The 27,630-nt window shown below is 37.4% G+C and overlaps 1 protein-coding gene across 3 annotated transcripts; it reads right to left on the bottom strand.

The window, feature by feature from the left end:
- Positions 1-1,303: 1,303 nt before the first annotated feature.
- ift54 (intraflagellar transport 54) lies at positions 1,304-27,294 on the bottom strand. 3 transcript variants are annotated; one of them, XM_039683496.2, is made up of 17 exons: positions 27,003-27,294; positions 24,642-24,710; positions 21,370-21,531; positions 19,469-19,597; positions 18,798-19,202; positions 18,377-18,454; positions 18,209-18,229; positions 16,987-17,010; positions 16,734-16,809; positions 16,430-16,450; positions 15,420-15,504; positions 14,764-14,850; positions 13,493-13,625; positions 13,374-13,410; positions 13,166-13,239; positions 3,951-4,174; positions 1,304-2,973 (listed from the first exon to the last, which is right to left on the bottom strand). In XM_039683496.2, the coding sequence occupies exons 1-17, from the start codon at positions 27,123-27,125 to the stop codon at positions 2,808-2,810; spliced, it is 1,914 nt and encodes a 637-aa protein (XP_039539430.2). In that variant the 5' UTR covers positions 27,126-27,294; the 3' UTR covers positions 1,304-2,807. The 3 variants fall into 3 exon arrangements, with proteins under 3 accessions (XP_039539430.2, XP_039539434.2, XP_039539433.2); XM_039683500.2 differs by lacking the exon at positions 18,209-18,229; XM_039683499.2 differs by lacking the exons at positions 16,987-17,010; positions 18,209-18,229.
- Positions 27,295-27,630: the final 336 nt, after the last annotated feature.

Genomic DNA, 27,630 nt, shown 5'->3' with positions numbered 1-27,630 from the left:
TTTTTGAATCCCTAACCCTAAATATGAGCAATTATAATAATGTATTGAGGTTTACTTTTCAGAAAAAAAAAAGATCTTTGTTAATAGCATTTTAATGACGGACCGGCTCTTCCTGGAGGTCATGCACTAAAGCATTTTCTTTGCTGGTTATGGTGCATTGAGCTACTTCTGACCAAAAGTAAAATAAAAAAGGACTTATTTCTTTAGAGCATTTAATGAAGGAAACCAAGTTCCACCTGTTCACCGGTCTTCTTGCAGCACAATCATTTCTGACAGTCCCAAGGACCCTCCGGCTGGTGTTTTCTCCAGGGCCCACAGCAGGAGAACACTCAGACAAAAGAGCCCTGCAGGGCGCGCGGCCTGTTTGCTCTGACCTAATCCAAACGTTCGCTCAGGGATCTCAGGCAGGTGCCCAGGTTTTCAAGGGCCTCCAAATCCTGATCCTAAACGCCCCAGCCAACTGTTACTCAATAGACGATCGAGTGCTCGCGCTGTATGTGCGTGTGAGCCTGCGGTGCAGCTGTTTCAAGCTCCGCCAGAATAAAAGTCAAAACTGATGTGCTGATACAGGCTTTTAAAATGTTATTCAGTGTTTTCGCCATGTCCCACCGGGTCAGCTTTCCAAAGCGCGGTGTGTGACACGTTAAACACGTACAGGCCTTTTTGTGAACTCGTCAAAAACATTCACTTGGCATGTTTATCGTAGCTCTGAAATGCAATTGAATACGGTCATTAAATAAAATGTTGCAATGTTTACTTAAAGTTGACGTGTGTAATTCTTGTGTCACTGGCACCAGCAAACAGAATTGGAAAAATAATGACTGTTCAAAATAGAACACAACTATAATTTGAGAACATCGATGCTTCCCACAATGCAATGCGTTTGAGTGACATTTCCAATGTGATGGATACAATTTATTCAGCAATTTTAATCAATTGAATTGATCTAAATTGACATTTGTAATGTTCCAAAACATTTCAATGTCAAAATAAATGTTGTTCAAAGAACCCTGAAACAAATGTATTAGTTTCAACAATAATATGAAGCAGAATTGTTTTCAATACATTTTTCTTGAGCATCTAATCATTATATAAGAATGATTTACAACGGATCATGTGACACTGAAGATTGGAGTAATGATGCTGAAAATTCAGCTTTGATCACAGGAATAAATTACATTTTAAAATATATTCAAATAGAAAATAGCTATTTGAAATTGTAATAATTTTTCACAATATAACCGTTTTTACTGTATTTTTGGTCAAATAAAATCAGCATAATAGACTTCTTTTAATTCTAATAGACTTCTTAAATATCTGCTTTTATTCAGAATAAAAACATGCAATCTCATGATATTTGAAACTTTCTCATTGCATAGTGCGTTCTGTTTAACATAACAATGCTGTATTTCTTTCCGATCAACCAAAGACAGACACTGCGAAAACTCCCACTTGACTTGCACTGTTCGTCAATCAGGCAATCCCACCCTAATGTTAGGTCCTCCTAAACAACTGTTTGGCACCAACATGACGTTTTCCAAACTGTAGTCACTGTAAATCTGTCACAATTCACACTTTTAACAGAAATGTAACTGTTTATTAGACTTCACTACAAAATTAATATTCATTTGTGAACTATGATACAAAACAACATATACACAAAATGTACAGTAAAAGGTATGGGTGTGGTAAAAATCGTTTACAGTGTATATGGTCGGCTCTTTTACAAAGTAATTGATAATTTATTGACGTTTAAGTAGATTTTAATAAATAGCAAACAGTATCGTGTGACATAGTGTTCAGCTGATAATACTGACGTAGTGTATAATCTGTATATTAAAGTTTGCCGTTGTATGGTCACCACAGTATCCATAAAGTGTTGAAGATTTTCAAAATGTTGCGCTTGACCAGCTGATCAACTTCCACAGATCGGACCTGTTATTGCTTCATCTAACACAGTTTTGCAAACATTTCAACCTTATTAAAATATACGTTTTCAATGTAATAATTGCTTCATGGATCTCAGATTGCAGTAGAAAACTCAACAGCCCTCTAAAAAGTTTTTTTTTTTTGTAAATGAAATACCAGATGAACATTTTCCATTATTTATATGAATTTGAAAGATACACAAGTACATTTGATTCTTGACTTACACGATAAATTGACTTAAAACACATTCATGCCATCTCATTTCTTAAAACTTACATTAAGCTACTTGAGAGGTTTTTAATGTGTACAGGTAAATGATGTGCTGTATGACGGTCTCATTGGTCAAAGTGCAGAGGTGCGTGTGTAGTGTGTCTAAAATTTTTGGCAATTCTAAAGGGCATCTTTATTGCTTACTAAATTATATATATATGTGTGTGTGCTGTGTCTATGCACACATACAAATATATAATCATATATCACTGACAATTATAATCCTATATTATCATTGCCAAGATTTTCTTGTGAGACAAAAGCCTGTCAGTCTGAATGGAAAAACAAAATAAAATTATCCAGTCATTTTGTTTTCCCAAGAGAATATGGAGATCATTTAAAAAAAAATACAGGACACATCAATATGGTGACCACACATTTATCTCTCAAGTAAGTGACAAGTGCAAATCTACTGCAGACGTGCGAGTGTGTACCACCGCCAACAGATCCTGGGTCTTACAGAAGGCACCTTACTTGAAGGGGGTTTGAGGAGGGTGATTCCTGACCTTCTGCAGTCGCTCCAGTGCCGGCTCAAAGACATCAGGTCCATTAACAGGAGCTCTCACCACTGCTCAGTGCTTCAGCTATCATTTGGGATGTGTTGATATTCATGTTTGTGAGGAGAAGCTGATGCTGGATACCATCTTCTGAATCTTCTCCTCATTCTTCAGGATGTTGGACTTGACTGCGCAGATCTTGTCCTGTTGGTCTTTGATTAACTGCTCCAGTTCAGCGAGCTCGGACTTCAGAGGTTCCACAACGGTGTCTGTGATTCTGAAACATAGATAGAAACGGTTTAACACAGAAGAACGAGACTATCAAAGCATTTGGATATCTCAATCATGATAAAGATTGGGATGCATTGGTTGAGAGTTATTATAGCGGATCCTGACGATAGTTATTTGTACGTAATGGCCGGTAACCAATAGGGTGGCCAATTTTGCAACAAAACAAACAAACAAAAAATAATAATAATAATGTAATTGTTAATATTTATAAAAACTAAATAAATAACAGAATAAAACAAAAGAATAAAATAATAAAGTACAAAAAAAAATACAAATAATAATAAATGAAAAAATATGCTAAAATTGGCCTCATCCAACCAAGTAAAAAACTAATACTTTATTGAACAAAATTGTAATATAATTTGGAATAGCCCAGGCTTTTATTTTCCCAAATCGTCAAACTGCACCAGCTTGTATTTGAGACAGGCGTCTATATGAGACGGCCTTTATAATTTAGTGTTGAGATGTTGTTCATAGAGCCGCTAATCTCTAAAAATGTCCAAATGCTCCACGTGAAACTGTGCTCTTCCAACCTTTTACTATCGTGTCAATTGTTTTGATTAATATGCGCGAGAGAGAGAGCGCAAGACAGCGCTTAAAAAAAAAAGCGGTAGATCTGGTTTTAGAAGATTAACAACCTGAAACTAAAAAACAGACCCGGCCTCTATTTGAGACCGGCATTTATTTACCCAAACCTGCAGCCACACCAGGCGTGTGAAAGAGACTGGCGTCTATTTGGGACTCGATTATTATTTGAAGTTTAACGACAAAATGGACTACTTAAATTTTATGCTTATTAAAACACTGGCTTTAGCTCAACTCCTGTGCGATTGCATGAGGAGCATTTATTTGAATGACAACTGAGATTCTGCTTACGCAGAGCGTTCCAAATCAATCACTTTAGTTAGGATTCTGCTTACGTAGGCAGTAGACAACAAGGCAGTTCACTGAGGTAATATGCACCTTTGTTCCTGTAAGAGAGCCTGTGCGTTCTCCTTGTTCTCTTTGCGCCAAGTCTGCAATTCATTCTGCATGGAGTCCATATCCTCCTGAATGTAGTCCATGATTTTGCCTAGGGGCAGAGCGCTACGGCACACCGTCTGTATGGACGAACGTAAGCGCTCAATCTCCTTCGCCACCAGTTCTCGTTCTCTCTTACGAGACACCTCCGACACCAGCGTCCGATCCTGCAGAGAGACGGGACCACAGAATACAGATCAACAACAGCCGTCTCAAAACAATGTCACATCTCCTGACTTTTTACTGAGATCTCAACCTCTTCGTGTCATTCCAAACCTGTATTGGACGGCTGTGGCTCAGTGGTTTATGTAAGTTGTCAACAATCTGAAAGGTTGGTGGTTCAATCCCCGATTCCACCTGACCAAGTGTCGAGGTGTCCATGAGCAAGACACCTAACCCCAGCTGCTCCCGACGAGCTGGATGACGCCTTGCATGGCTGACATCGCCGTCAGTGTACGAATGAGTGAGTGAATGGGTGAATGTGAGGCAAAAATGTAAAGCGCTTTGGTGGCCATTGGACCTATGAAAGTGCTATATAAATGCAGTCCATTTACCATTTGTATGACCTTTTTTCTTCTATAAAACACAAAATAAGTGTTTGACCGCATTGACCTTCAATGTATGGACAGAAACAGTTGAAATGTTCTTTAACGTTCCACAAATGAAATACAGGTTCGGAATAACACGAGGGGGAGTGTATGATGATGAAATGTTCATTTGTGGGTGAGCTATGCCTTTAAGAGTTGAGTCGTCTGGGCTGTTAATGGCCACTCGCTTCCTCTGATTCTCAAGCGACTGCGTAAATTAAGCTTCCAACTGAAAAATGACTAGTGGGAAGTCACTCCCATGAGGGAGCACTTCAGATGTATGCTATAGATGAATGAGGTTAGAGGAAATCTATACCTACCAACAATATACTTTTGGGGGGGAAAAAAGCACCAGGGAGAAGTCTGCATTTAGTGGGTTTTCAATGTCAAGGCTACAAATGTTTAGAATTTCAAGGCAGGAATTATACAAACCTTGCAATGTATATAAAGATCAAAACGAAAGAGACATGGGATCCATAATGTGAGTGAGTGGTTACTGAAGGCCTGCTCTGTATGCTGTGTGGTTGGGGGGTCCTGGTGTGCCCCAGTCACCCTTCAGCCAAGCACAAGAAGGCCCCCCCTGGCACACGGGGCCCGTGTCTATTTACTCAGCTGGGGCCACAGGCTGTGTGTGGCACTAGGCCAAACAGGCTTTTCTCTTACTGCCTCGGTCCCACTCAGACACACACACCCTCATGCAAGACATGACTTTGTTTATTTTAGTAACAGGCAATGGCAGCGAAGTTATTTTACAACAGTATTTGGTAACAACTACTTCACATTTACCTCGTTTCAAGCTGAACTGCTCAAGCAATTCATGTCATTACGGCCACAAACACTAACATCTTCCTTTCGAAGAGAGAACATGTCAAACCTGAGCTACATGACAATTCAATTTCCAGAAACTAGAGCATTACATGAACTCTTCAAAAGGTGACATGGATATAATGGACATATTTACAACATATTTGCAATTATTTTTCTGGCAATATGCAACTAAGCAATACTGTAAATATCTTGCTGATTTAAACTAGCGTTTTATCTGGGAATTAAGCGTCATTACACCAGTTTCACAATCCCTCTATCTCTCTATTAAGAGCGTTAAGTCAGGTGGTTCAATAACATCTGTGACTTAAACTTCAGAAGCCAAAATGGTGTTAGTGTTGGTAAGTTTAATGCAATTCAATGGATCAATTCATAACCCTATAATCAACATATAATCTGTCGTCACACACGCACGCACAATTTGGTTTAAAATTATTATTGTATACATTTCAAACAATGAATATAGACCAATGTAATATAAATAAAATGATCCCATAGTACTAGATAGATAAACAGTGGGTCAAACGCTATTAAGATTTGAAATCTGAAAATATTTTCATAAAGAGCCGGTCTCTAATCATCCATGTTTTGAAACTGAAAGTTTATTGTTAAAACGTTACAGAGTCCGGTAACTATATTGCAAACACTTCAAAGGTTAACTATGCTGCTTTTCTCTAGGACTCGTGACAAACGCCCGAGAGAAAGACAAAACTCACCCAAATTCAACCCCCCGATCTCTCTCTCTCTCTGTGGTTTACAAGTGCGTTCAGATTGAAATGTCTAATAGTTGTCTGCAATGTGGGTGGTTTCTCTGGCCCTTAAACACCCCCTCTACACAAACACCGGCGAGCACATTCGGCTCACTGTTCGTGGAGCGAGAAGGCCAGGCTAGATTCGCTCTGTTTGCCGTCCTCCTGAACCTCACCCCTCAGTCGAAAAGAAAAGAAAAACTCAGAGGACATAAATCAATCGTTTATAGGGGCTCTCATTTTCCCCTCTCTTCAGTCGGACCCAAGAAAAATATTTGTTTTGCGCGAGGCAGCCGAGGACAGGTTTTCCCATTATCTCGAACAGTGACACAAGCGGGACGTGGAGTCGGTGTGCCTGGGGCAGGTGGCTTCCAGAGACGCTGATGCGTTGGGCCGAAGCCTCTTGCTCCGGGATGCCTCATTACCCCGCTATGTGGATCTAAGCCTTCGGCTGCGAGCCCAATTTGCTTAATGAAGCAATGCATGCAAAATGCATGATTAATAGAGTGCTAATGAAAAACTACTAAATAAAGCAGAGCTCCACTCTTCAAATGAGAGCTCTGGCAAAGAAAATCATGGAATTGCAATCCTCCTGAGACTGGTAAAATTGAGAAGCATTCGGTTTGCTGCGTCATGGTTCTGTGGATCTGAAACTTGAGTTCTTACGCGATTAATGAGATAAACTGGGCTTATAAATGAGAACAGTTTATTTTTTTCTGTTAGGACAAGTATGACAAACTTTAAATATGATGTAGTCATTTATTCATCACTAGCAGCATCAAACACTCGCCTCGTCCATCACTGTTTGGACAGACATGCAGTTCAGTCCTCAAAACTGCAGTTTAGTTCGATTCTTCTAGTATCAAAAACATTTGCATTGGGTTGGGCGAGATAAGCAAACATTTATAATTAACAATACGCACATTTTTCTTCCAGATTATATAAATATAAATATATTTTGATATTTATTTTTATAGTCATGAAGTTTAGTGTGAGGAGCATTTTCTTTCATTAAAGAGTAACTAAACACTAAACCAACTTTTTTTAGTTAATGATCTGTAAGAATGGATCTTTATTACTACCAGTCATTGATTCGAGTAACTTTATTGACATTTGTTTATAAAGTGTGTTATCAATATATGGTGTAAAAACATCTTTGTGCTGCCCTCTTCAGGTTGAACGGTGGCTACTGCAGTTGAATTTTCCTATTGGATGTTCCGCACTTTGTGACGTACCCAGGTTTTCTTGGTACCTGATCTTTCCAAAAACCACTGTATGGAGTCAGGAATTGGAATTGTGAGTATTGAAAACGATCAGGATAGAGTGTTTTAGCATCTATTTCGTCCCCTCTATCTCCGCTGGGGTCTGCCCAGTTTTTCAGCATTTTCAAATATTGCCAGTGGGTGGAGTCAGGCTCTGACCAGGGGTTTAGTTACCCTTTAAAGTAGACAGTACATGCACAGACAGTTAGACTACATGTAAACATGACAGCCAAACTTAGGCCCAGTCCACACGACTGCGTTTTCGTTTACAAACGGAGAATTAAAACAAATACGATCTCCGTCCACACCAGCGTTTTATCGGCGTATTAGAAATGATCTCCGTCCACATTAAAACGACTGAAAACGTAGATCACGTGACCATTCACCAACACTGGGCATGCGAGTGCCGGTGTAAACGGTGGCTGACGAATCAGGGAAGGATACGTCATGACTGATAACACCCAATCATAGAGCCGAGCGTCAGCCCCTGCGTCAGCGTTTCTGAAGTCCTCCGTTTTGTCTCGTCTACACTAAAACGCCCTCCGGAGATTCAAAACGCAAAACGGAGCTGCAGCGTTTCTAAACTTCTCTGTTTTAGGTCTTCGTTTTTCTCGTTTTAGTCTGGACACGAGGTGCAAACATAGCAAAAGGTCTCAGTTCGGTTCCACACAACCAGAAGTCACAAGTTAAGTACATTTTCACAAGTACACAAAAATTGCTTCATTTTGAAACGGATATCAGTGAAAGTAAGGATAACTAGCTTTGGTGAGAGTCAGATGTTTGTGTAACAGGATGAATTCAGTGAGTTATATATATGTCAGACTGATTCAAAACAGTAACTTGAGTGAAAATAATCCTTAAAAAAATCATTTGTCTGAGAATCGGACTATAATGGCATTTTGTTGGTTTTTGAGTGCAGCTTGTGAGGACAGGACAACTTAATAGAAGGACGTGCACAGTCTTTATCACTACATATTCAGACAGCGAAATTACTTTCACTAATCTGGTAAACAAGATTTTTTATACTGGTGCCAAGTCATCATTGGAGCCAACACTGAAATAACTGCAATAGATATGATACACAAAATATGTATACCAGTTAACATAGTTCTACCAGTTTTTTTTTTTCGTATTACCCTGTATAACGCTCACTCCTAGTTTGCATTGAGAACGTTTTTAGATTAGTTTTCAGGAGGGGAGGTTTTATCAGGTATGATCGATCAAAAAAATGTACTACTTTTTGATTGGTAAACATATTTCACTTACAGATCAGAACTACTTTACCTTGCTTTCTTAAAAAAAAATGGCTTTGGGATGCTAAAAAAACTGAGATACTGTTGCATTTCTTTTTTTTGAGTGAGTATGCATAAGCAGTTAAAATGACCAAAATGCATTATTCTTTTACAGAGGATTTTATTTAAACTACACGGTGAAGGTTTTTAACATGGACAGTGGCTTCAATGGCAAAGTCCTTTTTAGACAGCTTGCTACTGGTATATTGCTCCATGGTGGGTCCAAAGGGGAAAGATTAATTGTTTAGCAATGTTTAGGGGTTTCCTCCTTGGGGAAAACATGGGCCCCGTCCAGCAACATCATAAAAATAGCTGGGATGAAGTGAAGTGCATAGAGGCGGAGTGGTATACACAGGATGGAAGGGTCAGTTCGGCCCCGTGGGGGTCACCGCTGAGATCACCATCACCACAGAGCAACAGTGTATGACAGTTCAACTTATGAGAACTGAAATGATTGGTTAAAATGTACCTTCCAATTAAGCTATCAGACTTCAGACACTTAAATCATTGTTTTTCAACGTAACCTCTGGATCATTCCACGAGGACGTCAATCGTCTCTCGATGAGGGCAAAACGTTGAGGAACGCCACAAGAGTCATTTCCCTTACATATCCAACAAAAAAGGTAGATGTTTACAAAGACACAGGCCTGAAGGGATGACTATTTATTTTCTTGCCCGTTCGACAGAGCACAAGCTGGTGTGGTGTTCACTCAACAGCCATCCATTTGTGTGCCATGGGGTTTATTTATACATTGCAAACCTTCATCAGGCTAATTTGATTGCGCAAAAGACGGGAAAGGGAAGAGGGAAAAAAATGCTTATGAAAACGCAGCTGCTGTCAGGGGCCAATACTCTCAAAACAAAAAAAGACGCCCTACAAGAAGTATCTTACAATAATATACACGTGATCTGGAAGGTCACAACAGAGGTCAGCTGCAAAACGTACGGCAAATTCTTCAGCAAAACGCACCGTGATAGGAAATGGCCCATCATAATATCGCATCCGGCCTGTTGTTTCAGTCAAATGAAAATTATAACGTCCAGCAGATCTTGATAAATGAAGTTCTGTCGACCCTGGCGAGGTAAATCTTCACTTACGAAGTGGAACGGAAAGCTCGAGCTAATAAAGCCACGGAATGAGTCATTGGCTCGGTTTCACCTTTCGGAATTACTAATAGTCAAAACTCAAAATTCTGTGGTCATTCCGAAGAGATTAAGTCATCCGCGCTTGATGTGGGGATCACCGTAAACTCAAAATCCTGGAGAGATCTGAGAGCGAAAGCTCATATTTGGGAAGTGATTTATGAGTGCTGTAACTCCAAACCTGTTGAGGAGGATAAGGAAGCTCAATATTTACATTTTTAACCCTGGATGCTACACCGTGATTACAGGAGAGCAGCCGCTTTATTGCGTTGACCTTCACCCCCCTTTCAAGTCAGGAAGGAAGTCATTACAGGATTCTTTTTCATACAGCTGACTAGACAGGAGAGGTGCAGAGTGCCAGTTGACATGTACTACCTCAAAAACACACGCCCATTTCATGCCCCGCAATTAAGACAAAGAATTTAGAAAGCTGATGAGGCTAAATTAAGTCAATTAGGGGAGCGCGCCATGCAGCGCTCAGGTTCCAGCCCGGAGTCGGCCTGCGTCTGATGGGGGGAAATCTAATTTGATTATTTGGGATTGAAAGGAAATCCAGTCTGATTGTTTTGAAATCAAGAACACAGGAGGGAGACGCGCTCGCTGCAAGGGCCAGCTGGAAGCAGCTTACTGTGTGCGGTTGAGTTTGAACACCAAACGAGATCTCGCCGGCGGCAAAGCACACAGAGCTCACGTCTGTTCATTGAGGACTGTAACCAAATGAATTAAATGAAACTTTTTGTGATAATTTACTTCCCCTCATGTCTTTCCAAATCTGTAAAAGTTGAAGAATGTATTGACCAATCTTTTTCACGTAAGGAAAGGTAATCGCAACTCCAGTGCAGGTTTGACATCAAAGTCTTAATTTACTTACATTTCATGGAGAAGAAAGAAAAACATTTTTAAATAAATGAATTTCAATGTAGCTTTTGAATTAATATGAGGTTATAAAAATAGCACATACACTACTGGTCAAAAGTTTGGGCTCAGTATGAATTTATAATGTTTACCATCTTCTGCCAACCAAAGCTGCATTTATTTGATACAATATATATATATATATAATGTTGTGTGTTCCATTGATGGCATAGCTGAATTTTTCAGCATCATTACAGTTTCACATTAGCCTGGGAAAACCCAGAAAGTCAAAAATCAAAAATGATTCTAAAAGAATCATTCAATTAAAGAACGAGAATTAAATAATTATTAAAGATCCAGAACTGTTGTATGAAATCTGAAACAGTGCCACAATTCCCAACATCTCTATTTGTTCCTACTGCCAACTCACATGAGACTAAGGGAAGTCAGGGTGAAGGGGTGAGGGTTCTGCATGAAGGCCATCACCAAACGTTGCATCCATCAGGCCTACAGCCAGTGACGGACAGATAGACCGTAGCGTACATTCCGGCAAGTGTGGACCACCCAGGACAGACCACCCTTTCCACCAGGGCACAGACAGGATGACTTCAACACTCAATTCACATTGTTCCCATCTTCCCTGGCTCACAAACCGCCCAAAGAAGGGGTGTGCGATATCACGATTTTAGATTGTGAACGATTAATGTCACCACGATCTGCCTTTGAAGAGAGATCACATTAAAGCACATCCAATCAGTTGCAGTTCTGGCATCAACGTCCCAACAAACTGTACAATGCGACGTAAATTCACATCACATGTTTAGTAAGGCCGGAAGGGTTACACTCACGTGACATTGCAGTTCTTCTCCACCATGAAAGTTTATTATTTGCATGCCTTTTAAAGCCTTGCCAGTTAAACTTTTTATTCACACACTCGAAACGCGCACACACACTAAAAGCCTGCCATACCGCGAGCGAATTCTGAAGTTTTATTCCGCATCTTATTCCACTTAAGGATCAATAGTCAATAATTTCATCCCATAAAACTCATCTTTGATCACCAAAATGATACATTTAAATGTTTTTTTCCCCTGAAAATGCCTTAAAATTGCTTGAATGTACCTAAACTCTTGCCTCATTTAGTTTACAAGGTTCTATGACCGTGCAAATTAGCCCCGCCTCCACTAACACCAGCTGAGAGGATCACATGTTGACAATTGATTGGTTACAAGGTAGTTTGTGTTGTCAGAAACACCAACGATTTCAATCTGCAACTGACTTTGGTTCACTGCAGTTTTAAGGAGAAAATACTTCGCAGTAATGGTGTTGACTTATGAATTTGCACATGGTTTGTCTTAAAGCATATTAAAAGCACCATATAGACATATAAACAACATTAAAAACTTGATTTTCACCACAGGGGGACTATGAACTCAAATTCACAAAAAGTTTACATAAAAAATATATCTCTAAACAGTTTGGATGCATGTCAGTAGTTGATTAGACCTGTGCATTAGGTCTTAAAGTAGTCTTATATTAACCTAATAAGCAATATCATCTTGTTTGTGTCCTATTATTTCCACCTTTGTTCTTATTTTTAATAACAAAGATAAAATGACAATAACTAAGATCTCGATAGTATTGCTCAACCCTACTTTGGCCTAAATGGTCTGTCATTCATTTTTATTTAAGTGACTTGCAAAATACTCTTGAAATACGAGATGAAAAATAATCTTTTTCATCTAAGAAAAAGAAAATAGAATTTTTGCAATATCGACCACTTCTAGTCCAAAGCAAGCAAAGACATTGATGAAGTACCACTTTAAATTTATAATGATTTTCTAGTTGTCCTGAAAAACCTTTCCACAAATGTTATGGCTAGAACAGAAAATTGCATAGCCTGAACCACACTGAAACTTTGAAAAAAAAAAAAACTAAAAAATTAACCAAAATCACAAGCAAGCGTATAAAAAAAGTCACCAACACGGCCTGGTTTTCAATTTGTAATGCAGTAACCAAACCCAACAAAATTCACAAACAAACAGGCCACAATTGTTAACAATGTTAACCACAAAAATATCTAAACAGCATGCATGGAGCCATCATGCTTATTTTACCCTAATTATTTAAGCTCAGTGGAACAGAATAACACTTCAGTGCCTCTGAGGGACTGCAATTACATTACTCCACTCCATTTGCAAAGTTGCTTTCTTTAGTAAACTGACAGTGCACTGGGTCAGGCTTTGGAAATAAAAAGAGAGACAGACACATCCCTGAAGTATTGTTTAGAGCACAAAACTGCTTATTCCCTTGATGAAGAGATTTTGAAATGCATTTACTCATGTTTCTGGAATTTTGTTGTAAAAAAACAACAAAACATGGACAGTGTAAGATGGAATAGCAGCGCCACCTAGTGGTGTTAAGGAGCTTAAAACAATGCCATACCTGTTCTTTTGACTTTGTGGATGGAGATGATTCATAGTCTTTTTTTGTCTCCAGGATTTTTTTCACAAGCCCACCTATGAACAAATGAAAACTATTCAGTCTCTTATGATTTTCGCTTATACATATTTTTCTCACGTGTGTCTTTAAAGGGTTAATTCACAACAATCATCATTTTTTAAGTTTATTTGTATTCTTGGACATGGCTTACCATGTTTGTCATCCCCTTGCAGTTCAAGTGAATTACGCTGTAAAACAAAATATTAACAAGTAAATTGAGGCAGATTTCTTACTGAAATACTACATGGATAGAGAGCCTGCCTTCACTACCTCCATCTCTGATATGTCAGGGGGAGGTGGAACTGCCTCCTCCACTACAAAATGCCCATCTTCATCTTCCTCATCTTCAGAGAGCTTCTTGTCATCCAAAATGACCGTTGCGGGTGTCTTGCCACTGCCCAGCCTGAGAAAACCCAGTCATGCTTAAATTCAATAGTTTTAAATAAACATCTTTTTATCATACACTACTGTTCAAAAGTTGGGGATCAGTTTTTTTTAAAGAAAATTATAATTTTATTTTGCAAGGATGTAGCAAAGTGAACATAAACAAGTTTACAATTTTTTTATGTTACAAATAAATGCTGTTCTTCCAAACTTTGTTCATCAGAGAATACTTAAAAAAAATTGTATCAATTGACCTTTTATCTCACAACTCAGAATTTCAAATATCATAATTCAGACTTTATAACTCACAATTGCGAGTTCATACCTAAAAAAGTAAATTTTGAGACAAACTTTTGAGAAAACAAGTGCGATATACACTCACAATTACATTTTTTCTTTTTTATTCTGTGCCTGAAATAATCTTCCATACTCAAGACTGGAGTAATGGCTGAGGAAAATTCATCGTTAACATCACAGTAATAAATTACATTTTAAAAATATATAAAAATAAGAGCGTTATTTTAAATTGTAATGATATTTCACAATAGTACTGTTTTTACAGTATCAAATAAATGCAGCCTTGATGAGATTAAAAAAACTTCTTTAAGGAAAAAAAGATATCGCCTCAAATCCTTTAAAAGGTAGCATATATCCCCATCACAAAATAGTAAGAGGGTATTTCAGGTAAGAACCCCATACCGGTAGTAAAATTAGTTTATGTATCAGTGCATCCTCACTTGTGGCTTACTTATCCTCATGTTGTTCCAACCACCGTAAGGCTTTCGTTCATCTTCGGAACACAAATTAAGGTCTCGCGCATGCGTCGTGGCGCTCTCGTGAACTCACATCAGAGGCCAACTTATTTATTTTGCACACAAAATATTCTCATCTGCTGAGCCACTTGGACTATTTTAACAATGTCTTTACTAACTTTTCTGGGCAGTCAGATATAGATTACAAGCAGCCTATGAAGGAGTGAGACAGCTCTCAGATTTAATTAAAAATAACTTAATTTGTGTTCTGAAGATGAACATAAGTCTTACGGGGTTGGAACAACATTGAGGGTGAGTAATTGCTGACAGAATTTTCATTTTTGGGTGAACTATCCCTTTAATGTAAAGTGTGAAACTGAGAGCCTGATGAGCAAGATCTCTCACCTCTCTGCTGGGGTCACATCAGTGTAGCTCTCCTGTCGCTTGACGCGGGGGGCTGCCGGTCGAGCGCTGCTGGGCCGTGGTAATCTTCTACTCACATAAACAATGCAAACAAAAGAAGAATGAATATGTTCGCATTAAATACACAAGCACTTTTTGTAAGGTACGCATGTGACTTTATGTGTGGGGAGTTTAAGTAAACGGCAAGTTCCTACATGGCTAAATGCTTACAGAAATAGTCCTGAGACCAAGAGTAATGATCTGGATGAGAGTGATACCTATCTTGTGGTTTGATCTTGCGGTACAGTGCAGTGAAAGTAGGGGATTTGCATCAGTGACTTGCCAGTGACTTGACCACTGCCAGACAATCTCTCACGGGAAAATACATGATACACTCCATTCACCCACAATCCCCTCAGCAAATTATCTCACTGGGTTCCTTTATTATCACTGAATGGAAATTTAGCCTTTGTTTTTGTTTTTTAAGTCAATACACTTTTGTGATCATTAGCACATAGAAAGAAAGAAAGAAAGAAAGAAAGAAAGAAAGAAAGAAAGAAAGAAAGAAAGAAAGAAAGAAAGAAAGAAAGAAAGAAAGAAAGAAAGAAAGAAAGAAAGAAAGAAAGAAAGAAAGAAAGAAAGAAAGAGAACAAATGAACCTCTGTATTGGCTGGGCTGGCACAGAATCCATTGATTCTCCATTCTCAATTGGGACTGGTTTCTCTTGTGAAGGGATGTCCGCTTCTGGAAGAAAAAATGTTTTGGAAAAAAACATTCAAAATTGGGGCTGTCAAAATGAATAATTGAGATTTTACAATTTTATATAAATACATTTTATATATATATATATATATATATATATACAAACTTATGTTAAATCATTTGAATCGATTTGACAGCACTTGTCAAAATTAATTTATTAAGTCGAAATTCTGAATTTGAATTAACAATGATTATTTAGCTGCTTTATTTCCTTTCTATGACTATATAAATACTGACACATGAGCATTTCGTGATCTGGTGTTTTCTAAGTTTCGGAGCAGCTTGGTTTGCAGTAAATGCTGCTCTCCACAAACTCGTCTCTGCAGAAGAATAATGTGTTTTTCAAAACGCAACATGCAGCAACCCTTCTCTCAATTTATTTTACAAATAGGTTTTATAATAAAACCTATAAACAATAATAAAAAAATAATTACTATAATTTGCTGGCCAGTTCTTTTCTGAAGTCATCAACCATTAGCAGGTAGTATAGTTTTTTTTTATTTATTTAAAAAGTGTGAGTATGCTGTACAAGTTTGGCTGCAGCTTCACACTGTGGCTCTATGTTTGTTTTAGTTTTGTCCTGTTCATAAAGTATGTTTCTCAAGGTTTCACACACTCATAAAATGGACTTCAACCTAACGAACTCTCGTGATTGTTTTTTGTTTTACTCTATGGATATTAAATGCATAATCCGTAGTGAAAAATATACAAATATTTGAATGAGCAGTATTGTATAGTTTCTAGTATTTGGCCTTGTTTATGATGTATTTTTGTTTTTGATTGAAAAGCTCTTTAAGCTTGGGAAAAGCGCTACATAAATGAAAAGTATTATATTTATTATTGGGTGTGGCAAAAAGTTAGTTTTGAACCTTGGTAACCGGTATTCACGAAATAAAACAACACTCACCTCCTTCGCTGTCAGTCTCATCTGTAACAGAGATACACAATTTATGTTATAGTTTAAGACGAATCACATAAAACAAGATCTGATATGCTGCTGAGATTTTTATAATGGTGTTGAAAAAAATTCTAAGGCTGTGAGAGTTTTAACAATCCTACATTAATCAGTTTGTTTAGCCTGGTTTGTAAACATTTTATTTCATGCGTTCAGACTCAAAACAACTAAACAGATCAAGTTGGATATTCCCAAAACACCAATGCACTGCACATCAATAATTAATAGGGTCAGTTAAGGAAGACATGTTTAGTACCTTGACCTCTTGTTTTGGGCCACCGCCTCTGTCCTTTAGCCGATGAGGGCCTTGGCATCCGGGAAGGACTCTCAGCCTGAAAGGAATGAGGAAACACTTCATATATTATCACTAGGAGCTCTGATTTCACTCAAGATCACCTGAGCCTTCTTTCTTTACAAACGTTTTAAGACAAAAATCTTCTGGGCTATTGTTGCAGACATGAAACGTTATCATAAGCGAAACAGATTCACTTGGGACAAAGAGAAATTACCTGGATTTCAGAGAAATCTGTAGGCTGAATGAAGACAAAACAAAACGCAACAGAGATCCTTAAGACTTTCACATTTACATGTATAGTACACTTGCTTTAAACAGCTGCACCACTAGCCAAAACAGAAAAAGCTCACTACTCCAAATGAGAAGCTACAGAAGCTGCAAAGGCACATAGATGTGGAGCAACATGGCGGAACATTTGAGGTTAATTACTTATCTCTCAGGCCATTTTTGGGTTTTTGGTTGAAACCATGGTCCTTTGTAATGCAAGCGCCAAGCTTCCTGTCGCATAATGACGTATGCGCGATTGCGCGTGAGCTCAAACGTTGGGTATCTTTGAAAAGTCCATTTTCCCAATCAAGATTGCGCAAGTAAACGTAATCTTAATTTTATTTAAAAACTTTTACATAGGTTTCAGCAACCAGGATAGGCACAGGTGTCCTCCCTCTCTGTTGTATACAAACAGTGTCAGTGCTCTAAGTCATCATGCGAGAGGAAGCTTGTGCTCCAGACTTCCATGAATGTGCTCAGGACCGTTTACACAGGCTGGTGATTACAGGTAACAATGTTGTAAATAATGTTCAGTTTCTTGTACAAACCGATCATTTCACATTAATCTTTCCAGAGGTGGAGTGACCCTTTAAAAGACTGGGATCAGTAAGATTTAAACAAAATCAATACTTTTATTCAACAAGAATGCATTAAATTGATCAAAAGTCAAGTCAAGTCACATTTATTTATATAGCACTTTTCACAATACAGATTGTATCAAAGCAGCTTCACAGTGATAACATGAAGTGACTTGTGACTGTTAAAAAAAATGTATTACACAAAAATATTTAAGCAAGAAATGTTTCGTGAGCACCAAATGAGCATATTAGATTGATTTCTAAAGGATCATGTGACACTGAAGGCTGGAGTAATGATGCTGAAAATTCAGCTTTGATCACAGGAATAAATTAGATAAATAAATAAAAAAGTAGTCGAATAAAAATCAGTTTTAAACTGTTTGATCAAATAAATGCAGCCTTGATGAGTACGAGAGACCAGAGAAAATTCTTAACTAATGGCTCAAGCAGGGCAGCAGAAAAAAATCCTTATTGTCGAGGCCTGATTAGAAAGTTATTGCCCCACCAAAGCTGTCATTGAGCAATTCTAACTATGCAAAAAACCTATTATTCCGCAGCAAAGCAGGGACTGAAATCACAACAGACTCGTACCTCCAGTTCACCGCCCTCGGCCTCCAATTCAGAAGAACAAAGAAAAGAATAAAGAACTATGAGGAAAATTACGTCAACAAGCCTCATTGATGACCCATTCCTACAGAACAAACGCAAAGGGCGTGAATAGAGTAAAGAACAGGAATATGAGCCAGTGATCAATCTTACCTCTTCTGCTTCAGCTTCATGTGTTTTACTTTCAATCTCTGGGTTAGGTTTTGACTTGCTGATCTCTGCTGCCTTGATCTATGGAAAAAGTCAAAATTATTATATATATGATATATAATATAATAAAATACATTTTGTATATATATATATATATAATATAATAAAATAAATGTAATATATATATATATATATATATATGTGTGTGTGTGTGTGTGTGTGTGTATAAATATTTCGTCACTTTTCTTTGTTTAAATTTTCACAATCCTAAAACTGTATTTCTAGGTTTAAATGGAAATTTAAGAGCAAGAGTTTCATTATCTGAATTAGACAACAAAAAAAGGCAGGTAAAATAGGTCATTCATTTGCCACTGTGTCTGGTGTGCAAACAAAGCTACAGAGTCATAAAATCTGGTGAGCAAACCTTTCTATCGCCTCTGTCCTTCAGCTTCTCCTCTTTGTCTTTTTCTCTCTCCCTTCGTTTCTCACGCTCGCGATCTCTCTCCTTGTCTCCCCGTTCTCTATCTCTGTCTTTGTGAGATTCCCGTTCTCTTTTCTTATCCCTTTCTTTATCTCGCTCCTTCTCCTTGTCCTTGTTGCGGTCCTTCTCCTTCTCTCGCTCGCGTTCCTTCTCTCTGGTCTTGTCTTTCTCCCGATCCCGGCTCTTGTCCTTGTCTCTGTCTTTTGTCCGGTCTCTTTCGCGTCCCTTGTCAGACCTCTCTGCATCTTGTCGGCGGTCCTTGTCGTCCTTCTTGCTCTCGGGATCTTTCGGTTGATCTGGATCTTTCTGCTCTCTGCTTCGACTGCTCTCCTTAATGCCATTCCTCTCCTGAATAACAGCCAGAGACAACATTAGGTTTTCATAGCAATAAACAAAACAAGTATGGGATAGTGTATCGTAAACGGGTCATTAATGCTAAAATAACCCTTAGAGCTTCTTCAGGACCCAATTGCAAAACATTATTTATAATTCCAGAATTAACGAGTGAAAGAAAAAGACATAGCACAAATGCCCAAGTTGAAGAATGAATTGTGATTTAAGACAACAGAAAATTCTGGTTTGGCTGAAAATGTCACTGGGTCAACGGGTCTGACCTCTCGGTCTCGGTGGCGCTCCCTGCCCTCTCTGTTCTCCTTGTCCTGGGATCTGGAGGTGCTGGGCTTCCCCTTCTGATCCAGCTTGTCTCCTGCTAACACCCGCTTAACAGCCTCGTCACTGGAGAGCTAGAACAAGGACAGGATACGCTGTTTAACAACAACTTGACAAAATCAACACAAGTCCCAAGCAACACTCTGCAAGCTCTAAACCAATTTCAGTTGACAGTAGCCCTTAATAGTATTTTTTCCTACTATGGAAGTCAATGGCTACCATCAACTGTTTGATTCCCAACATTCTTTAAAATAACTTATTTTGTGTTTAACAGAGGAACGAAACTCATACATATTTGAAACAACATGAGGGTGAGTAATTGACAAATAATTCTTAAGAAACATGTTTACTACAAAACTAGTATTGTGTGTGATCAAAGTGTTGTATAGTATTATTTACTCATTGTGTTATATTAATATAATATTTATTCATATTTTCATCTTTCTTTTTAGTTTAGTTTAAGTTTTTATTAATTTTGTTATGTACTTTTGTCTTTATGCATTTTTTAAATTTTTCTTAAATATTTGTATTCAGATTAGATTTATTTATTTCAGTTTTATTTCAATTAAACAACATAAACATACTTATGTTACTTTGTGTTGATTTACAGTTGTTTAAATGTTTGTGGTAGGCGCGAGGTGGTTACTAGTGTATTCTGGGTGCTAAATAGTGAAAAGTCAAAAGAGCCGTCAGGTCACTTCTTCAATGCAAGTCTAGGAATTATTTTTTTCCACACAATTTATTTAATTTTACTACCCACCAGCTGAAAAACTGTATAATTGAAAATGAATAGTAGATATCCTCAACAAACCGCACAGTTTAGGTATCATTTATGTCCATCCATAGCACAAAGAATCACTGTTTCACTGAAGTTTGATACCTATATTTAAGGATTAATAAAAAAAATTGCCATAAAAGAAGTTAAATGTACACAAACTTGACAGAAGGAATGGAATGGAAAGGGAATGGGAAAGGTAAAAGGGAATAGGAAAGGGAAAGGAAAAGGAAGGGGGAAAGGAAAGGGAAGAGGAAATGAAAGGGAAGGAAAGGAAAGGCAAAAGGAAAGAGGAAAGGAAAGAAAAGAAAAGGAAAAGGAAGGGGAAAGGAAAGGGAAAAGGAAATGAAAGGGGAAGAAGAAAGGAAAAGGAGAAGTAAAGGAAAAGAAGAAAGGGAGAGAGGAAAGAGGAAAGGAAAAGGCAAAGAAAGGAAAGAAAATTGCAGAATAACTTTCAGTTTGGTTCTCACCAAAAGCTATAATGAGTATCATAGGCTTGGAATTTAGCGCACAGTTACACATATATTAACTACTATATGATCATTTTATGGGGTCAGCCCGTTGTCATTACATCGAAGAACTGCAGCAAAAACATTTTTCCCCAAAATACATCCTTTGGGATTCCACAGAAAAAAAGAAATTAGTAAATGATGACAAAATTTTCATTTTGGGGTTAACTATCCCCTTAACACCATCACCAATTTCACCTGAAGTTTCCATTCAAAGTTACCTAAAATCATCCCGGAGCAACATGAGGTCAAATGTTTAGCTCAAAGACATGTATAAAATATCCCAGTGTGCTGTGGAGCAGAAGAACTGTCATTTAGCCCATTGTTCACACCTGCTCTTCGCCCAGCAGGCATCAGTGGGTTCCCCTGATAATGCTGATGGCAATGTTCCATTGCTCCTTAACCTTCAGAAAAGCTCTAGGGTGCAATTAAATGAATACATGTATAAATTACCCCCTGCTTGGACATATTAGTCTTGAGTCATTCACTAGTTAAATGGCTTTGAGCAAATCCTGCAGGACAGAAGTACAATAGCTGAGTGCTCTTTAATCACAGGACTGACCTTGTTGAGACAGCATTTAGCAATGACCTGCAGCAGCTCGTTGGTTTTCTCTGGTTCGTGTCCGGCTACGATCCGAGCAGGTTTGGCAGCTAAGGGCTCTCCACTGACTAGCATCACCACATCGATGGCCTTCTGGAGGAACGCAATTTTTGAGTCTTTGTCCTGCAGGGTACATGAAGAGAACTGAGAAGGTGAAACAGAACTGCAAGCATAATGTTTGTCAGTTTTTAAACACATCCCTAGTCTTCTACTGTTTAAACATGGAGTTCCAAAACACACACTCCACTGGATAAGCCAAGGTTGTCATTGCTAGCACAGTTGGGGCAATTCAACAAACAGATTGCAATTTGTTTGGGGCAACCAATGGTGCAGAGAATATACATTGGACAGATCTTTAGGCCTTGGGTTTTCAGTCTTTACAGACCTATGGTCACCTATCTAGAAACTAAATAGCCTAGCCAAATCCAGGGACACTCAATAGAAAAACAATAATTTACTTTCATTGATAGCATTGCTGAACATTCTAATACCGGTCATAATTGGACCTTATAAAATAAATGTAAATAACCTTATACATTTAGAAGTCCACACATTTTTAAAAGATTTAAGATTAAAAGTCAAAAACTGATCTGTAACTTTATCTTATCATGTAAATAATCTGTGGTGTCAGTCTCATTCTGTAAACATTTCATAAAACATGCGTGCCACACTTTCTGACAGAATATTGGTATAGGATTTGATTTAATCAAAATCTTGCATAAATAGGTCAACTTTTTTTTTCTAATTCAATAAAATTTAAATTTTAGCTTCGTTACTTCAGGCTTAGACTTAATTGCACTGTACACAAACAACCTAAAGTTATCCTTTAAACAAAAAAGAACATACATTATCACCGACAGCTTGATAATGCGTCCGACTACTCCATTAAACCCTCTTTTACTGTATTTCTGCTTTGCTGGTTATGATGAAGTGTAACTGTCCGTATTGCCATTTAATTATTTCATACATGATGGAGTTCCTAATGAGGCCCCAGCGGCAGAACAACCTGTATGCTGATGTAATCTGTTATGATTTTACACATTCAGCAGCATTTAATATCCAACTACACAATATCCATGCGATCAAAAGGTTTCACAAGGCTAATTTCAGGGCGAATTTCATGAAAACATGGTTATGCCACATACATTTCAAAACAAAATAAAGAAATATATTTAGCATAAAACAAAGCACGTTTCAGAACCATTAAGATTTTTTGCATTATGACATTAAATAAGTTTTACCTTCATATTTACAGATACTTTTGAGAATTTGCATTATTCTCAATGGTGAGACTTATTTGCTTCTCATTAACACATTTTTAAATCAGCATAAATTAATAAGAAATGTTGTCAGAAAGGGAATATAAAAAGTGCAAAAACTATACATTACAATTGATATATATATATATATATATATTCACAAATTGTCATGAAAATATCACAATGCAAAGCCAAAAAATTCTAATATATATATATATATATATATATATATATACTGTATACTGTATATATACATATAGAAGAGTTCAGATGCAAAAGCCTCTAAGTGCCATTTGAAATTTTCTTCTAGAATGATCATTTTTATCAAGCTTGTATATTTAAGTTCAGTAATTTCACTTAAATTGTAATGAGGATTACCTATTAATTGTCATTTAAGTGAAATTTAATGAGGATTACCTATTAATTGTCATTTAAGTGAAATTACTGAATTTGAATATATAAGCTTGATAAAAATGACCCATTTTAGAAGAAAATTTCATATGGCACTTAGAGGCTTTTGCATCTGAACTCTTCATACATTTTTGTGTATTTTTTTCCGTGTTAAAATGACATCCCAGTTAATAGACAGTCAGTAGATTCCCCGGAAAGGTGTTAAAACTGTGGCGCTATCAAAACATTATAATGTCATGGTATCCCGTAGCGCTGGACTGCTTCACACAGGTGTGGGGAGATCATTTATTATGCATGCTGGGACATCAAAGGCCACAGCTCTTTTAGACTGACCGGCATTTGGAGAAGGATCAGACGTTTGCACACAGAGTGATGTGGTAGGCTAGTCACCTGCCTCTCTAACAGGGTCACAGTGATACTGATCCAAGTAAAGCTAGTTAAAGGCACCAAGCTTTTAACAGGTAGATTCATCACACCTCATGGATCACCACGACGTGGAACTTTGGCACGCTAATTAAATGGAGAGTCTTGAGTTACACTCAGTTATCTGATCAATGTCAACACCTGAACAGCAAAAACACACAGTCTGAGATACTGCGGCTTTAGAATCCAAGAACACTTAATGAGGCAGGAGATCAGACAGATAGAGAGAGACAGGTCAGTTGTAACACTGCTGAGTAGGTGGATTAATTGCAGACTGCGAGGAACATAAAACTGTCATATGATTTAAAGTAGTACTGGAATGCACAAGAATAAGTGTCTGGTTTGCACATTTACATACACACACATATATAAAGCCTAAAATTCCTCTTAAGGCCAATTCACACCGCACCGACACAGACAGCAATGGACACCCCTGGGTTTTGTCAGATCAGTGTGTCGACATCTGCTGAATAAATTCATTTCGCTAAATGAATATGTTCGCTATTTCGCTATTTGTCGGGTTGTGGAATGTCTATGAAAGTGACGTACATCTGTCGCCGTCTGTTGCTTTTAAAAGTGTTGGATTTAACATTAGGATTTGACAAATATAACTCAAGTCACAGTAAAAAAGATTGGTAAAAGTTGGTAAGATTTATGATAAGAGTCGTATGCTCACCAAGGCTGCATTAATTTTACCAAAAATACAGAAACAATATTGCAGAATTTTATTACAGTTTAACATATATTTTAATATATTATAAAATGTAATTTAATCCTGTAATGACAAAACTGAATTTTAAACAGCCATTACTCCAGTCACCTTTAGAAATCATTATAATGTTTTTATAATATATGCCTATATGATGCTCAAGAAAAAAATTGTATTGTTATCAATGTTTAAAACAGTTGTGCACCTTAATATTTTTGTGGAAACTGTGACACTGTATCTTCTGTAACATTATATATCTTATATAAAAGTCACTTTTGATCAATGTAATACATCCATGTTGAATAAAAGTGTTAATTTAATTAAAAAAAACTAAATCGACTTTTGAATGGTAGTATGTCAAACACTTAAGAAAACTGTGCACCTAAACATTCCTTTAAAAGTGGAAACACACATTCTTATTGATGTTTTACCTTCACATTGTCTGACTTCATCTCTGCTTCTCCATAAAGTCCTTTCATAAAGCCTGTGGTACGTATTACCTAAACAAATGGGTAAACAAAAGATTAAATTCAGGTTCATAATTCAAAAATCTAAAGACATACACTCTGATTCAAAACCTAGTAAGCTGCTGTTATTGTCTACTGTCTGAAATAGAACCTCATGAGCCATTGATTTGGAACACTCTACGTAGACATCAACAAAGCGCTACACAGGCAGCTCACTAGGTTTTGGAAGAAAGTTATCATTACCTTTGCAAATTGTTCACATTAATGAAACCATAATGATGGAGAAACGATTTACAAAATACTACATTATACTATGGCATGCAATATGAGGAGAGTATGTATACCAATTGGGCTACTTTTACACTGTTGCCACAGGTAGTTTAGTTCGCAGGTTGAAGCGAACACCACCACCACCCCTGGCCCTGGAGCTATTTTGGGTCATGATTGGGCTAGATTTGATTAGCAATTGGGCGGGTTTTGTTGTGCAGACCTGGCAACCCTGATCCATACAGTAGATGGACGGTGTGACCTTTAGGGTGATTCTATCTGTATAGCTAATTTTAGCTGAGCTTACAACCCACAGGCTACAAATACACCCACTTCATCCTTAACTGTCCTCTTCATTTACCTAATACGGTCTAGATACAGGTGTAAATGTTTTGAGATTGTCCACTTCCAGAGGTAGCCTAGTGGAAAATGCATTCGACCAAATTGCTTTAGTATTGTAAATGCTCATGTGATCAAATGTGCCCTAGAATGCACCTCATGAAGTTAGTTGATAGAATGAACAGTGTGTAGAGCTGAAGATTAAATATAAGATAGATTGATTTGTTTACCATATTTTGGTCAATAAATAATGTAAAATGTGTTCTTTTATAGTTGACCACTTTACTATCGTTCTAAAAATTGAAAAACAGCTGTAATAAAAATAAGTAGGTGCATCAGTAGAGATTGGCCAACATTTTATTTGACCAATTTAGTGTCTCTACAGAACGGCACTCAGCGATACTAAAGAGGGTATAAGGTGTAAACTGCATATCGCCATATCGTCCAGCCATAAAACTTGATGTCAGTGTTTATTTAAAAAGATCCAATTATGAAGAATATATGATGGTAAATATTTAATTGATGAGTTGTCAATATAATAAATAGGGTATGATTAAAATGACAACTGCAAATCCATTTTTCGTTGCCTGTTGTGCTTCTCTGTTATGTAGATTTCGGCAGTCTGTAAAAATATACCTCCGATTTCTTGTTAAATCTATTTATCCAGTCAATTTCAAAGCTCTTTCCGGTTTTAGATGTGTTTTGTGTGTTTTCCGCATCATTCGCGCTGTAAACCAATGTTGCTGCTCAATCTTTTTGCCACTCAGTGGGTGTAACCGCAGTTACTCCGGCCGACTGTGATGTCCCGCGCACACCCTATCGATCCCACTGTAGCTTACTTATATTTTCTGTATATAATTTGATCAACTAAATGTGACATCTATTTATTATACATAGACATTAATTTAATAGTACATGTATTAAATAAAACAAAACCAAACAAGAATAAATAAAATGACATGACAATTAAATAACTTCTAAATACAATTTAATTACTTGTCTTTTAATTCTCATTTGATATTTTAAATTCAGTGTGCATTGTAGTGTAACAGGGCACTCTGGTTCACGTCAAATGAACAACCATTGAATGATGCTGTTTGTTTACAATTGCTGCCATTTATTGGAGGCATATCATTTCATAAACTCATCACTACAATTTGGTTCCAGATATTCTGCCATAAGATTTAGAAGTAGATCACTGTGTTGTATCTCTTGACTTGAATCCCAAGATCATCTGCCTTCATGATGTGTGTGGACCCTTGAGTTTTGTTTGCATAACCATGTGGACAGAGCAATGCCTAGAAACAAGATAATCAGCTCAGCCAGAGCTGAGTATGTCATAACAGTAGCTGCTAAACCAAAACTGATTTTAAAAGAAAGATGACATTGCTGACACTGTTTAAAACTGTTATTGTTATTAATAATCCATTAGCTTGCTCACCACCATCAAAACACAAACATAATCTAAATGTTGAGACTAATGCAAAAGCTTTGGGTGTTCAAATATCAAAGCTAATATATGAGATGTTTGGACCTTCAGACTGATCTAACGTTAACGTTATGATTTAACTATCTGTGAAGACTATGCGCAGGCTACATTAGCAGGCTAGCACGTTGAGATCTATATGCAGGATTTGAACCGTGTGACTGTGAATATGTAGACAGTGAGGGAACTAAAACAGCACTTATGTCATAATAATAATGTTTTTAGCAACTCACCTCACTGAAGATATCGTGCAGGTATCGAAACGGCGGTTTGCTGAGCAGTTTTTCTGTCAGAGGAGGCTTTTTGATCACTTTTCCCAGAGCCTCCTGGGTCTTTTTGGCTACTGATTCGTTCATGGCCACAAACTAAACCAGTATTTTTTGTGTGAACGAGGTTTCTTTAGTAATTAATCGCCGTAACTGTTCTGCTAGCAGCAGATTTCTGCTCGCTAAACTATGCTGTTGCCGTGGCGATAGCTTTCTATCCCACAATCCTCCACTGTGCTGATCCTGCGCTTGCGCGGAACCTAGGCAGTCGTCAAAGGCTACAGGTGTCCATGACAACAACAAACAACAGTAGCTGTCTACTGTTGTGACTGTTAGAGTAGCTAGCTGTCCAAATGGATTGTTTTATTAAATTATATTATGTTGTGTTGTGTTGTATTACATTATATATTTTTTTGGCCAGGTCTCTCTTCTTGTTCCAGACCAAAACTGAAACAAATATCAGTGTTAAGTGCCACAAACCACCAGATGGAAAATAAATAAATACGTAGTAATTCATTAACTAAATTACAATAAACACAGATATACAGATTTAGTTATTTTTAACTAATGTATTATTTATAAATTTAATAGCAAT

Source organism: Pimephales promelas, chromosome 7 (genome assembly GCF_988280905.1).
Source record: "Pimephales promelas chromosome 7, fPimPro1.hap1.1, whole genome shotgun sequence".
NCBI lineage: Eukaryota > Metazoa > Chordata > Actinopteri > Cypriniformes > Leuciscidae > Pimephales > Pimephales promelas.
The sequence above is the reverse complement of the archived record's forward strand: the minus strand, read 5'-3'. Positions and strand labels throughout refer to the sequence as shown.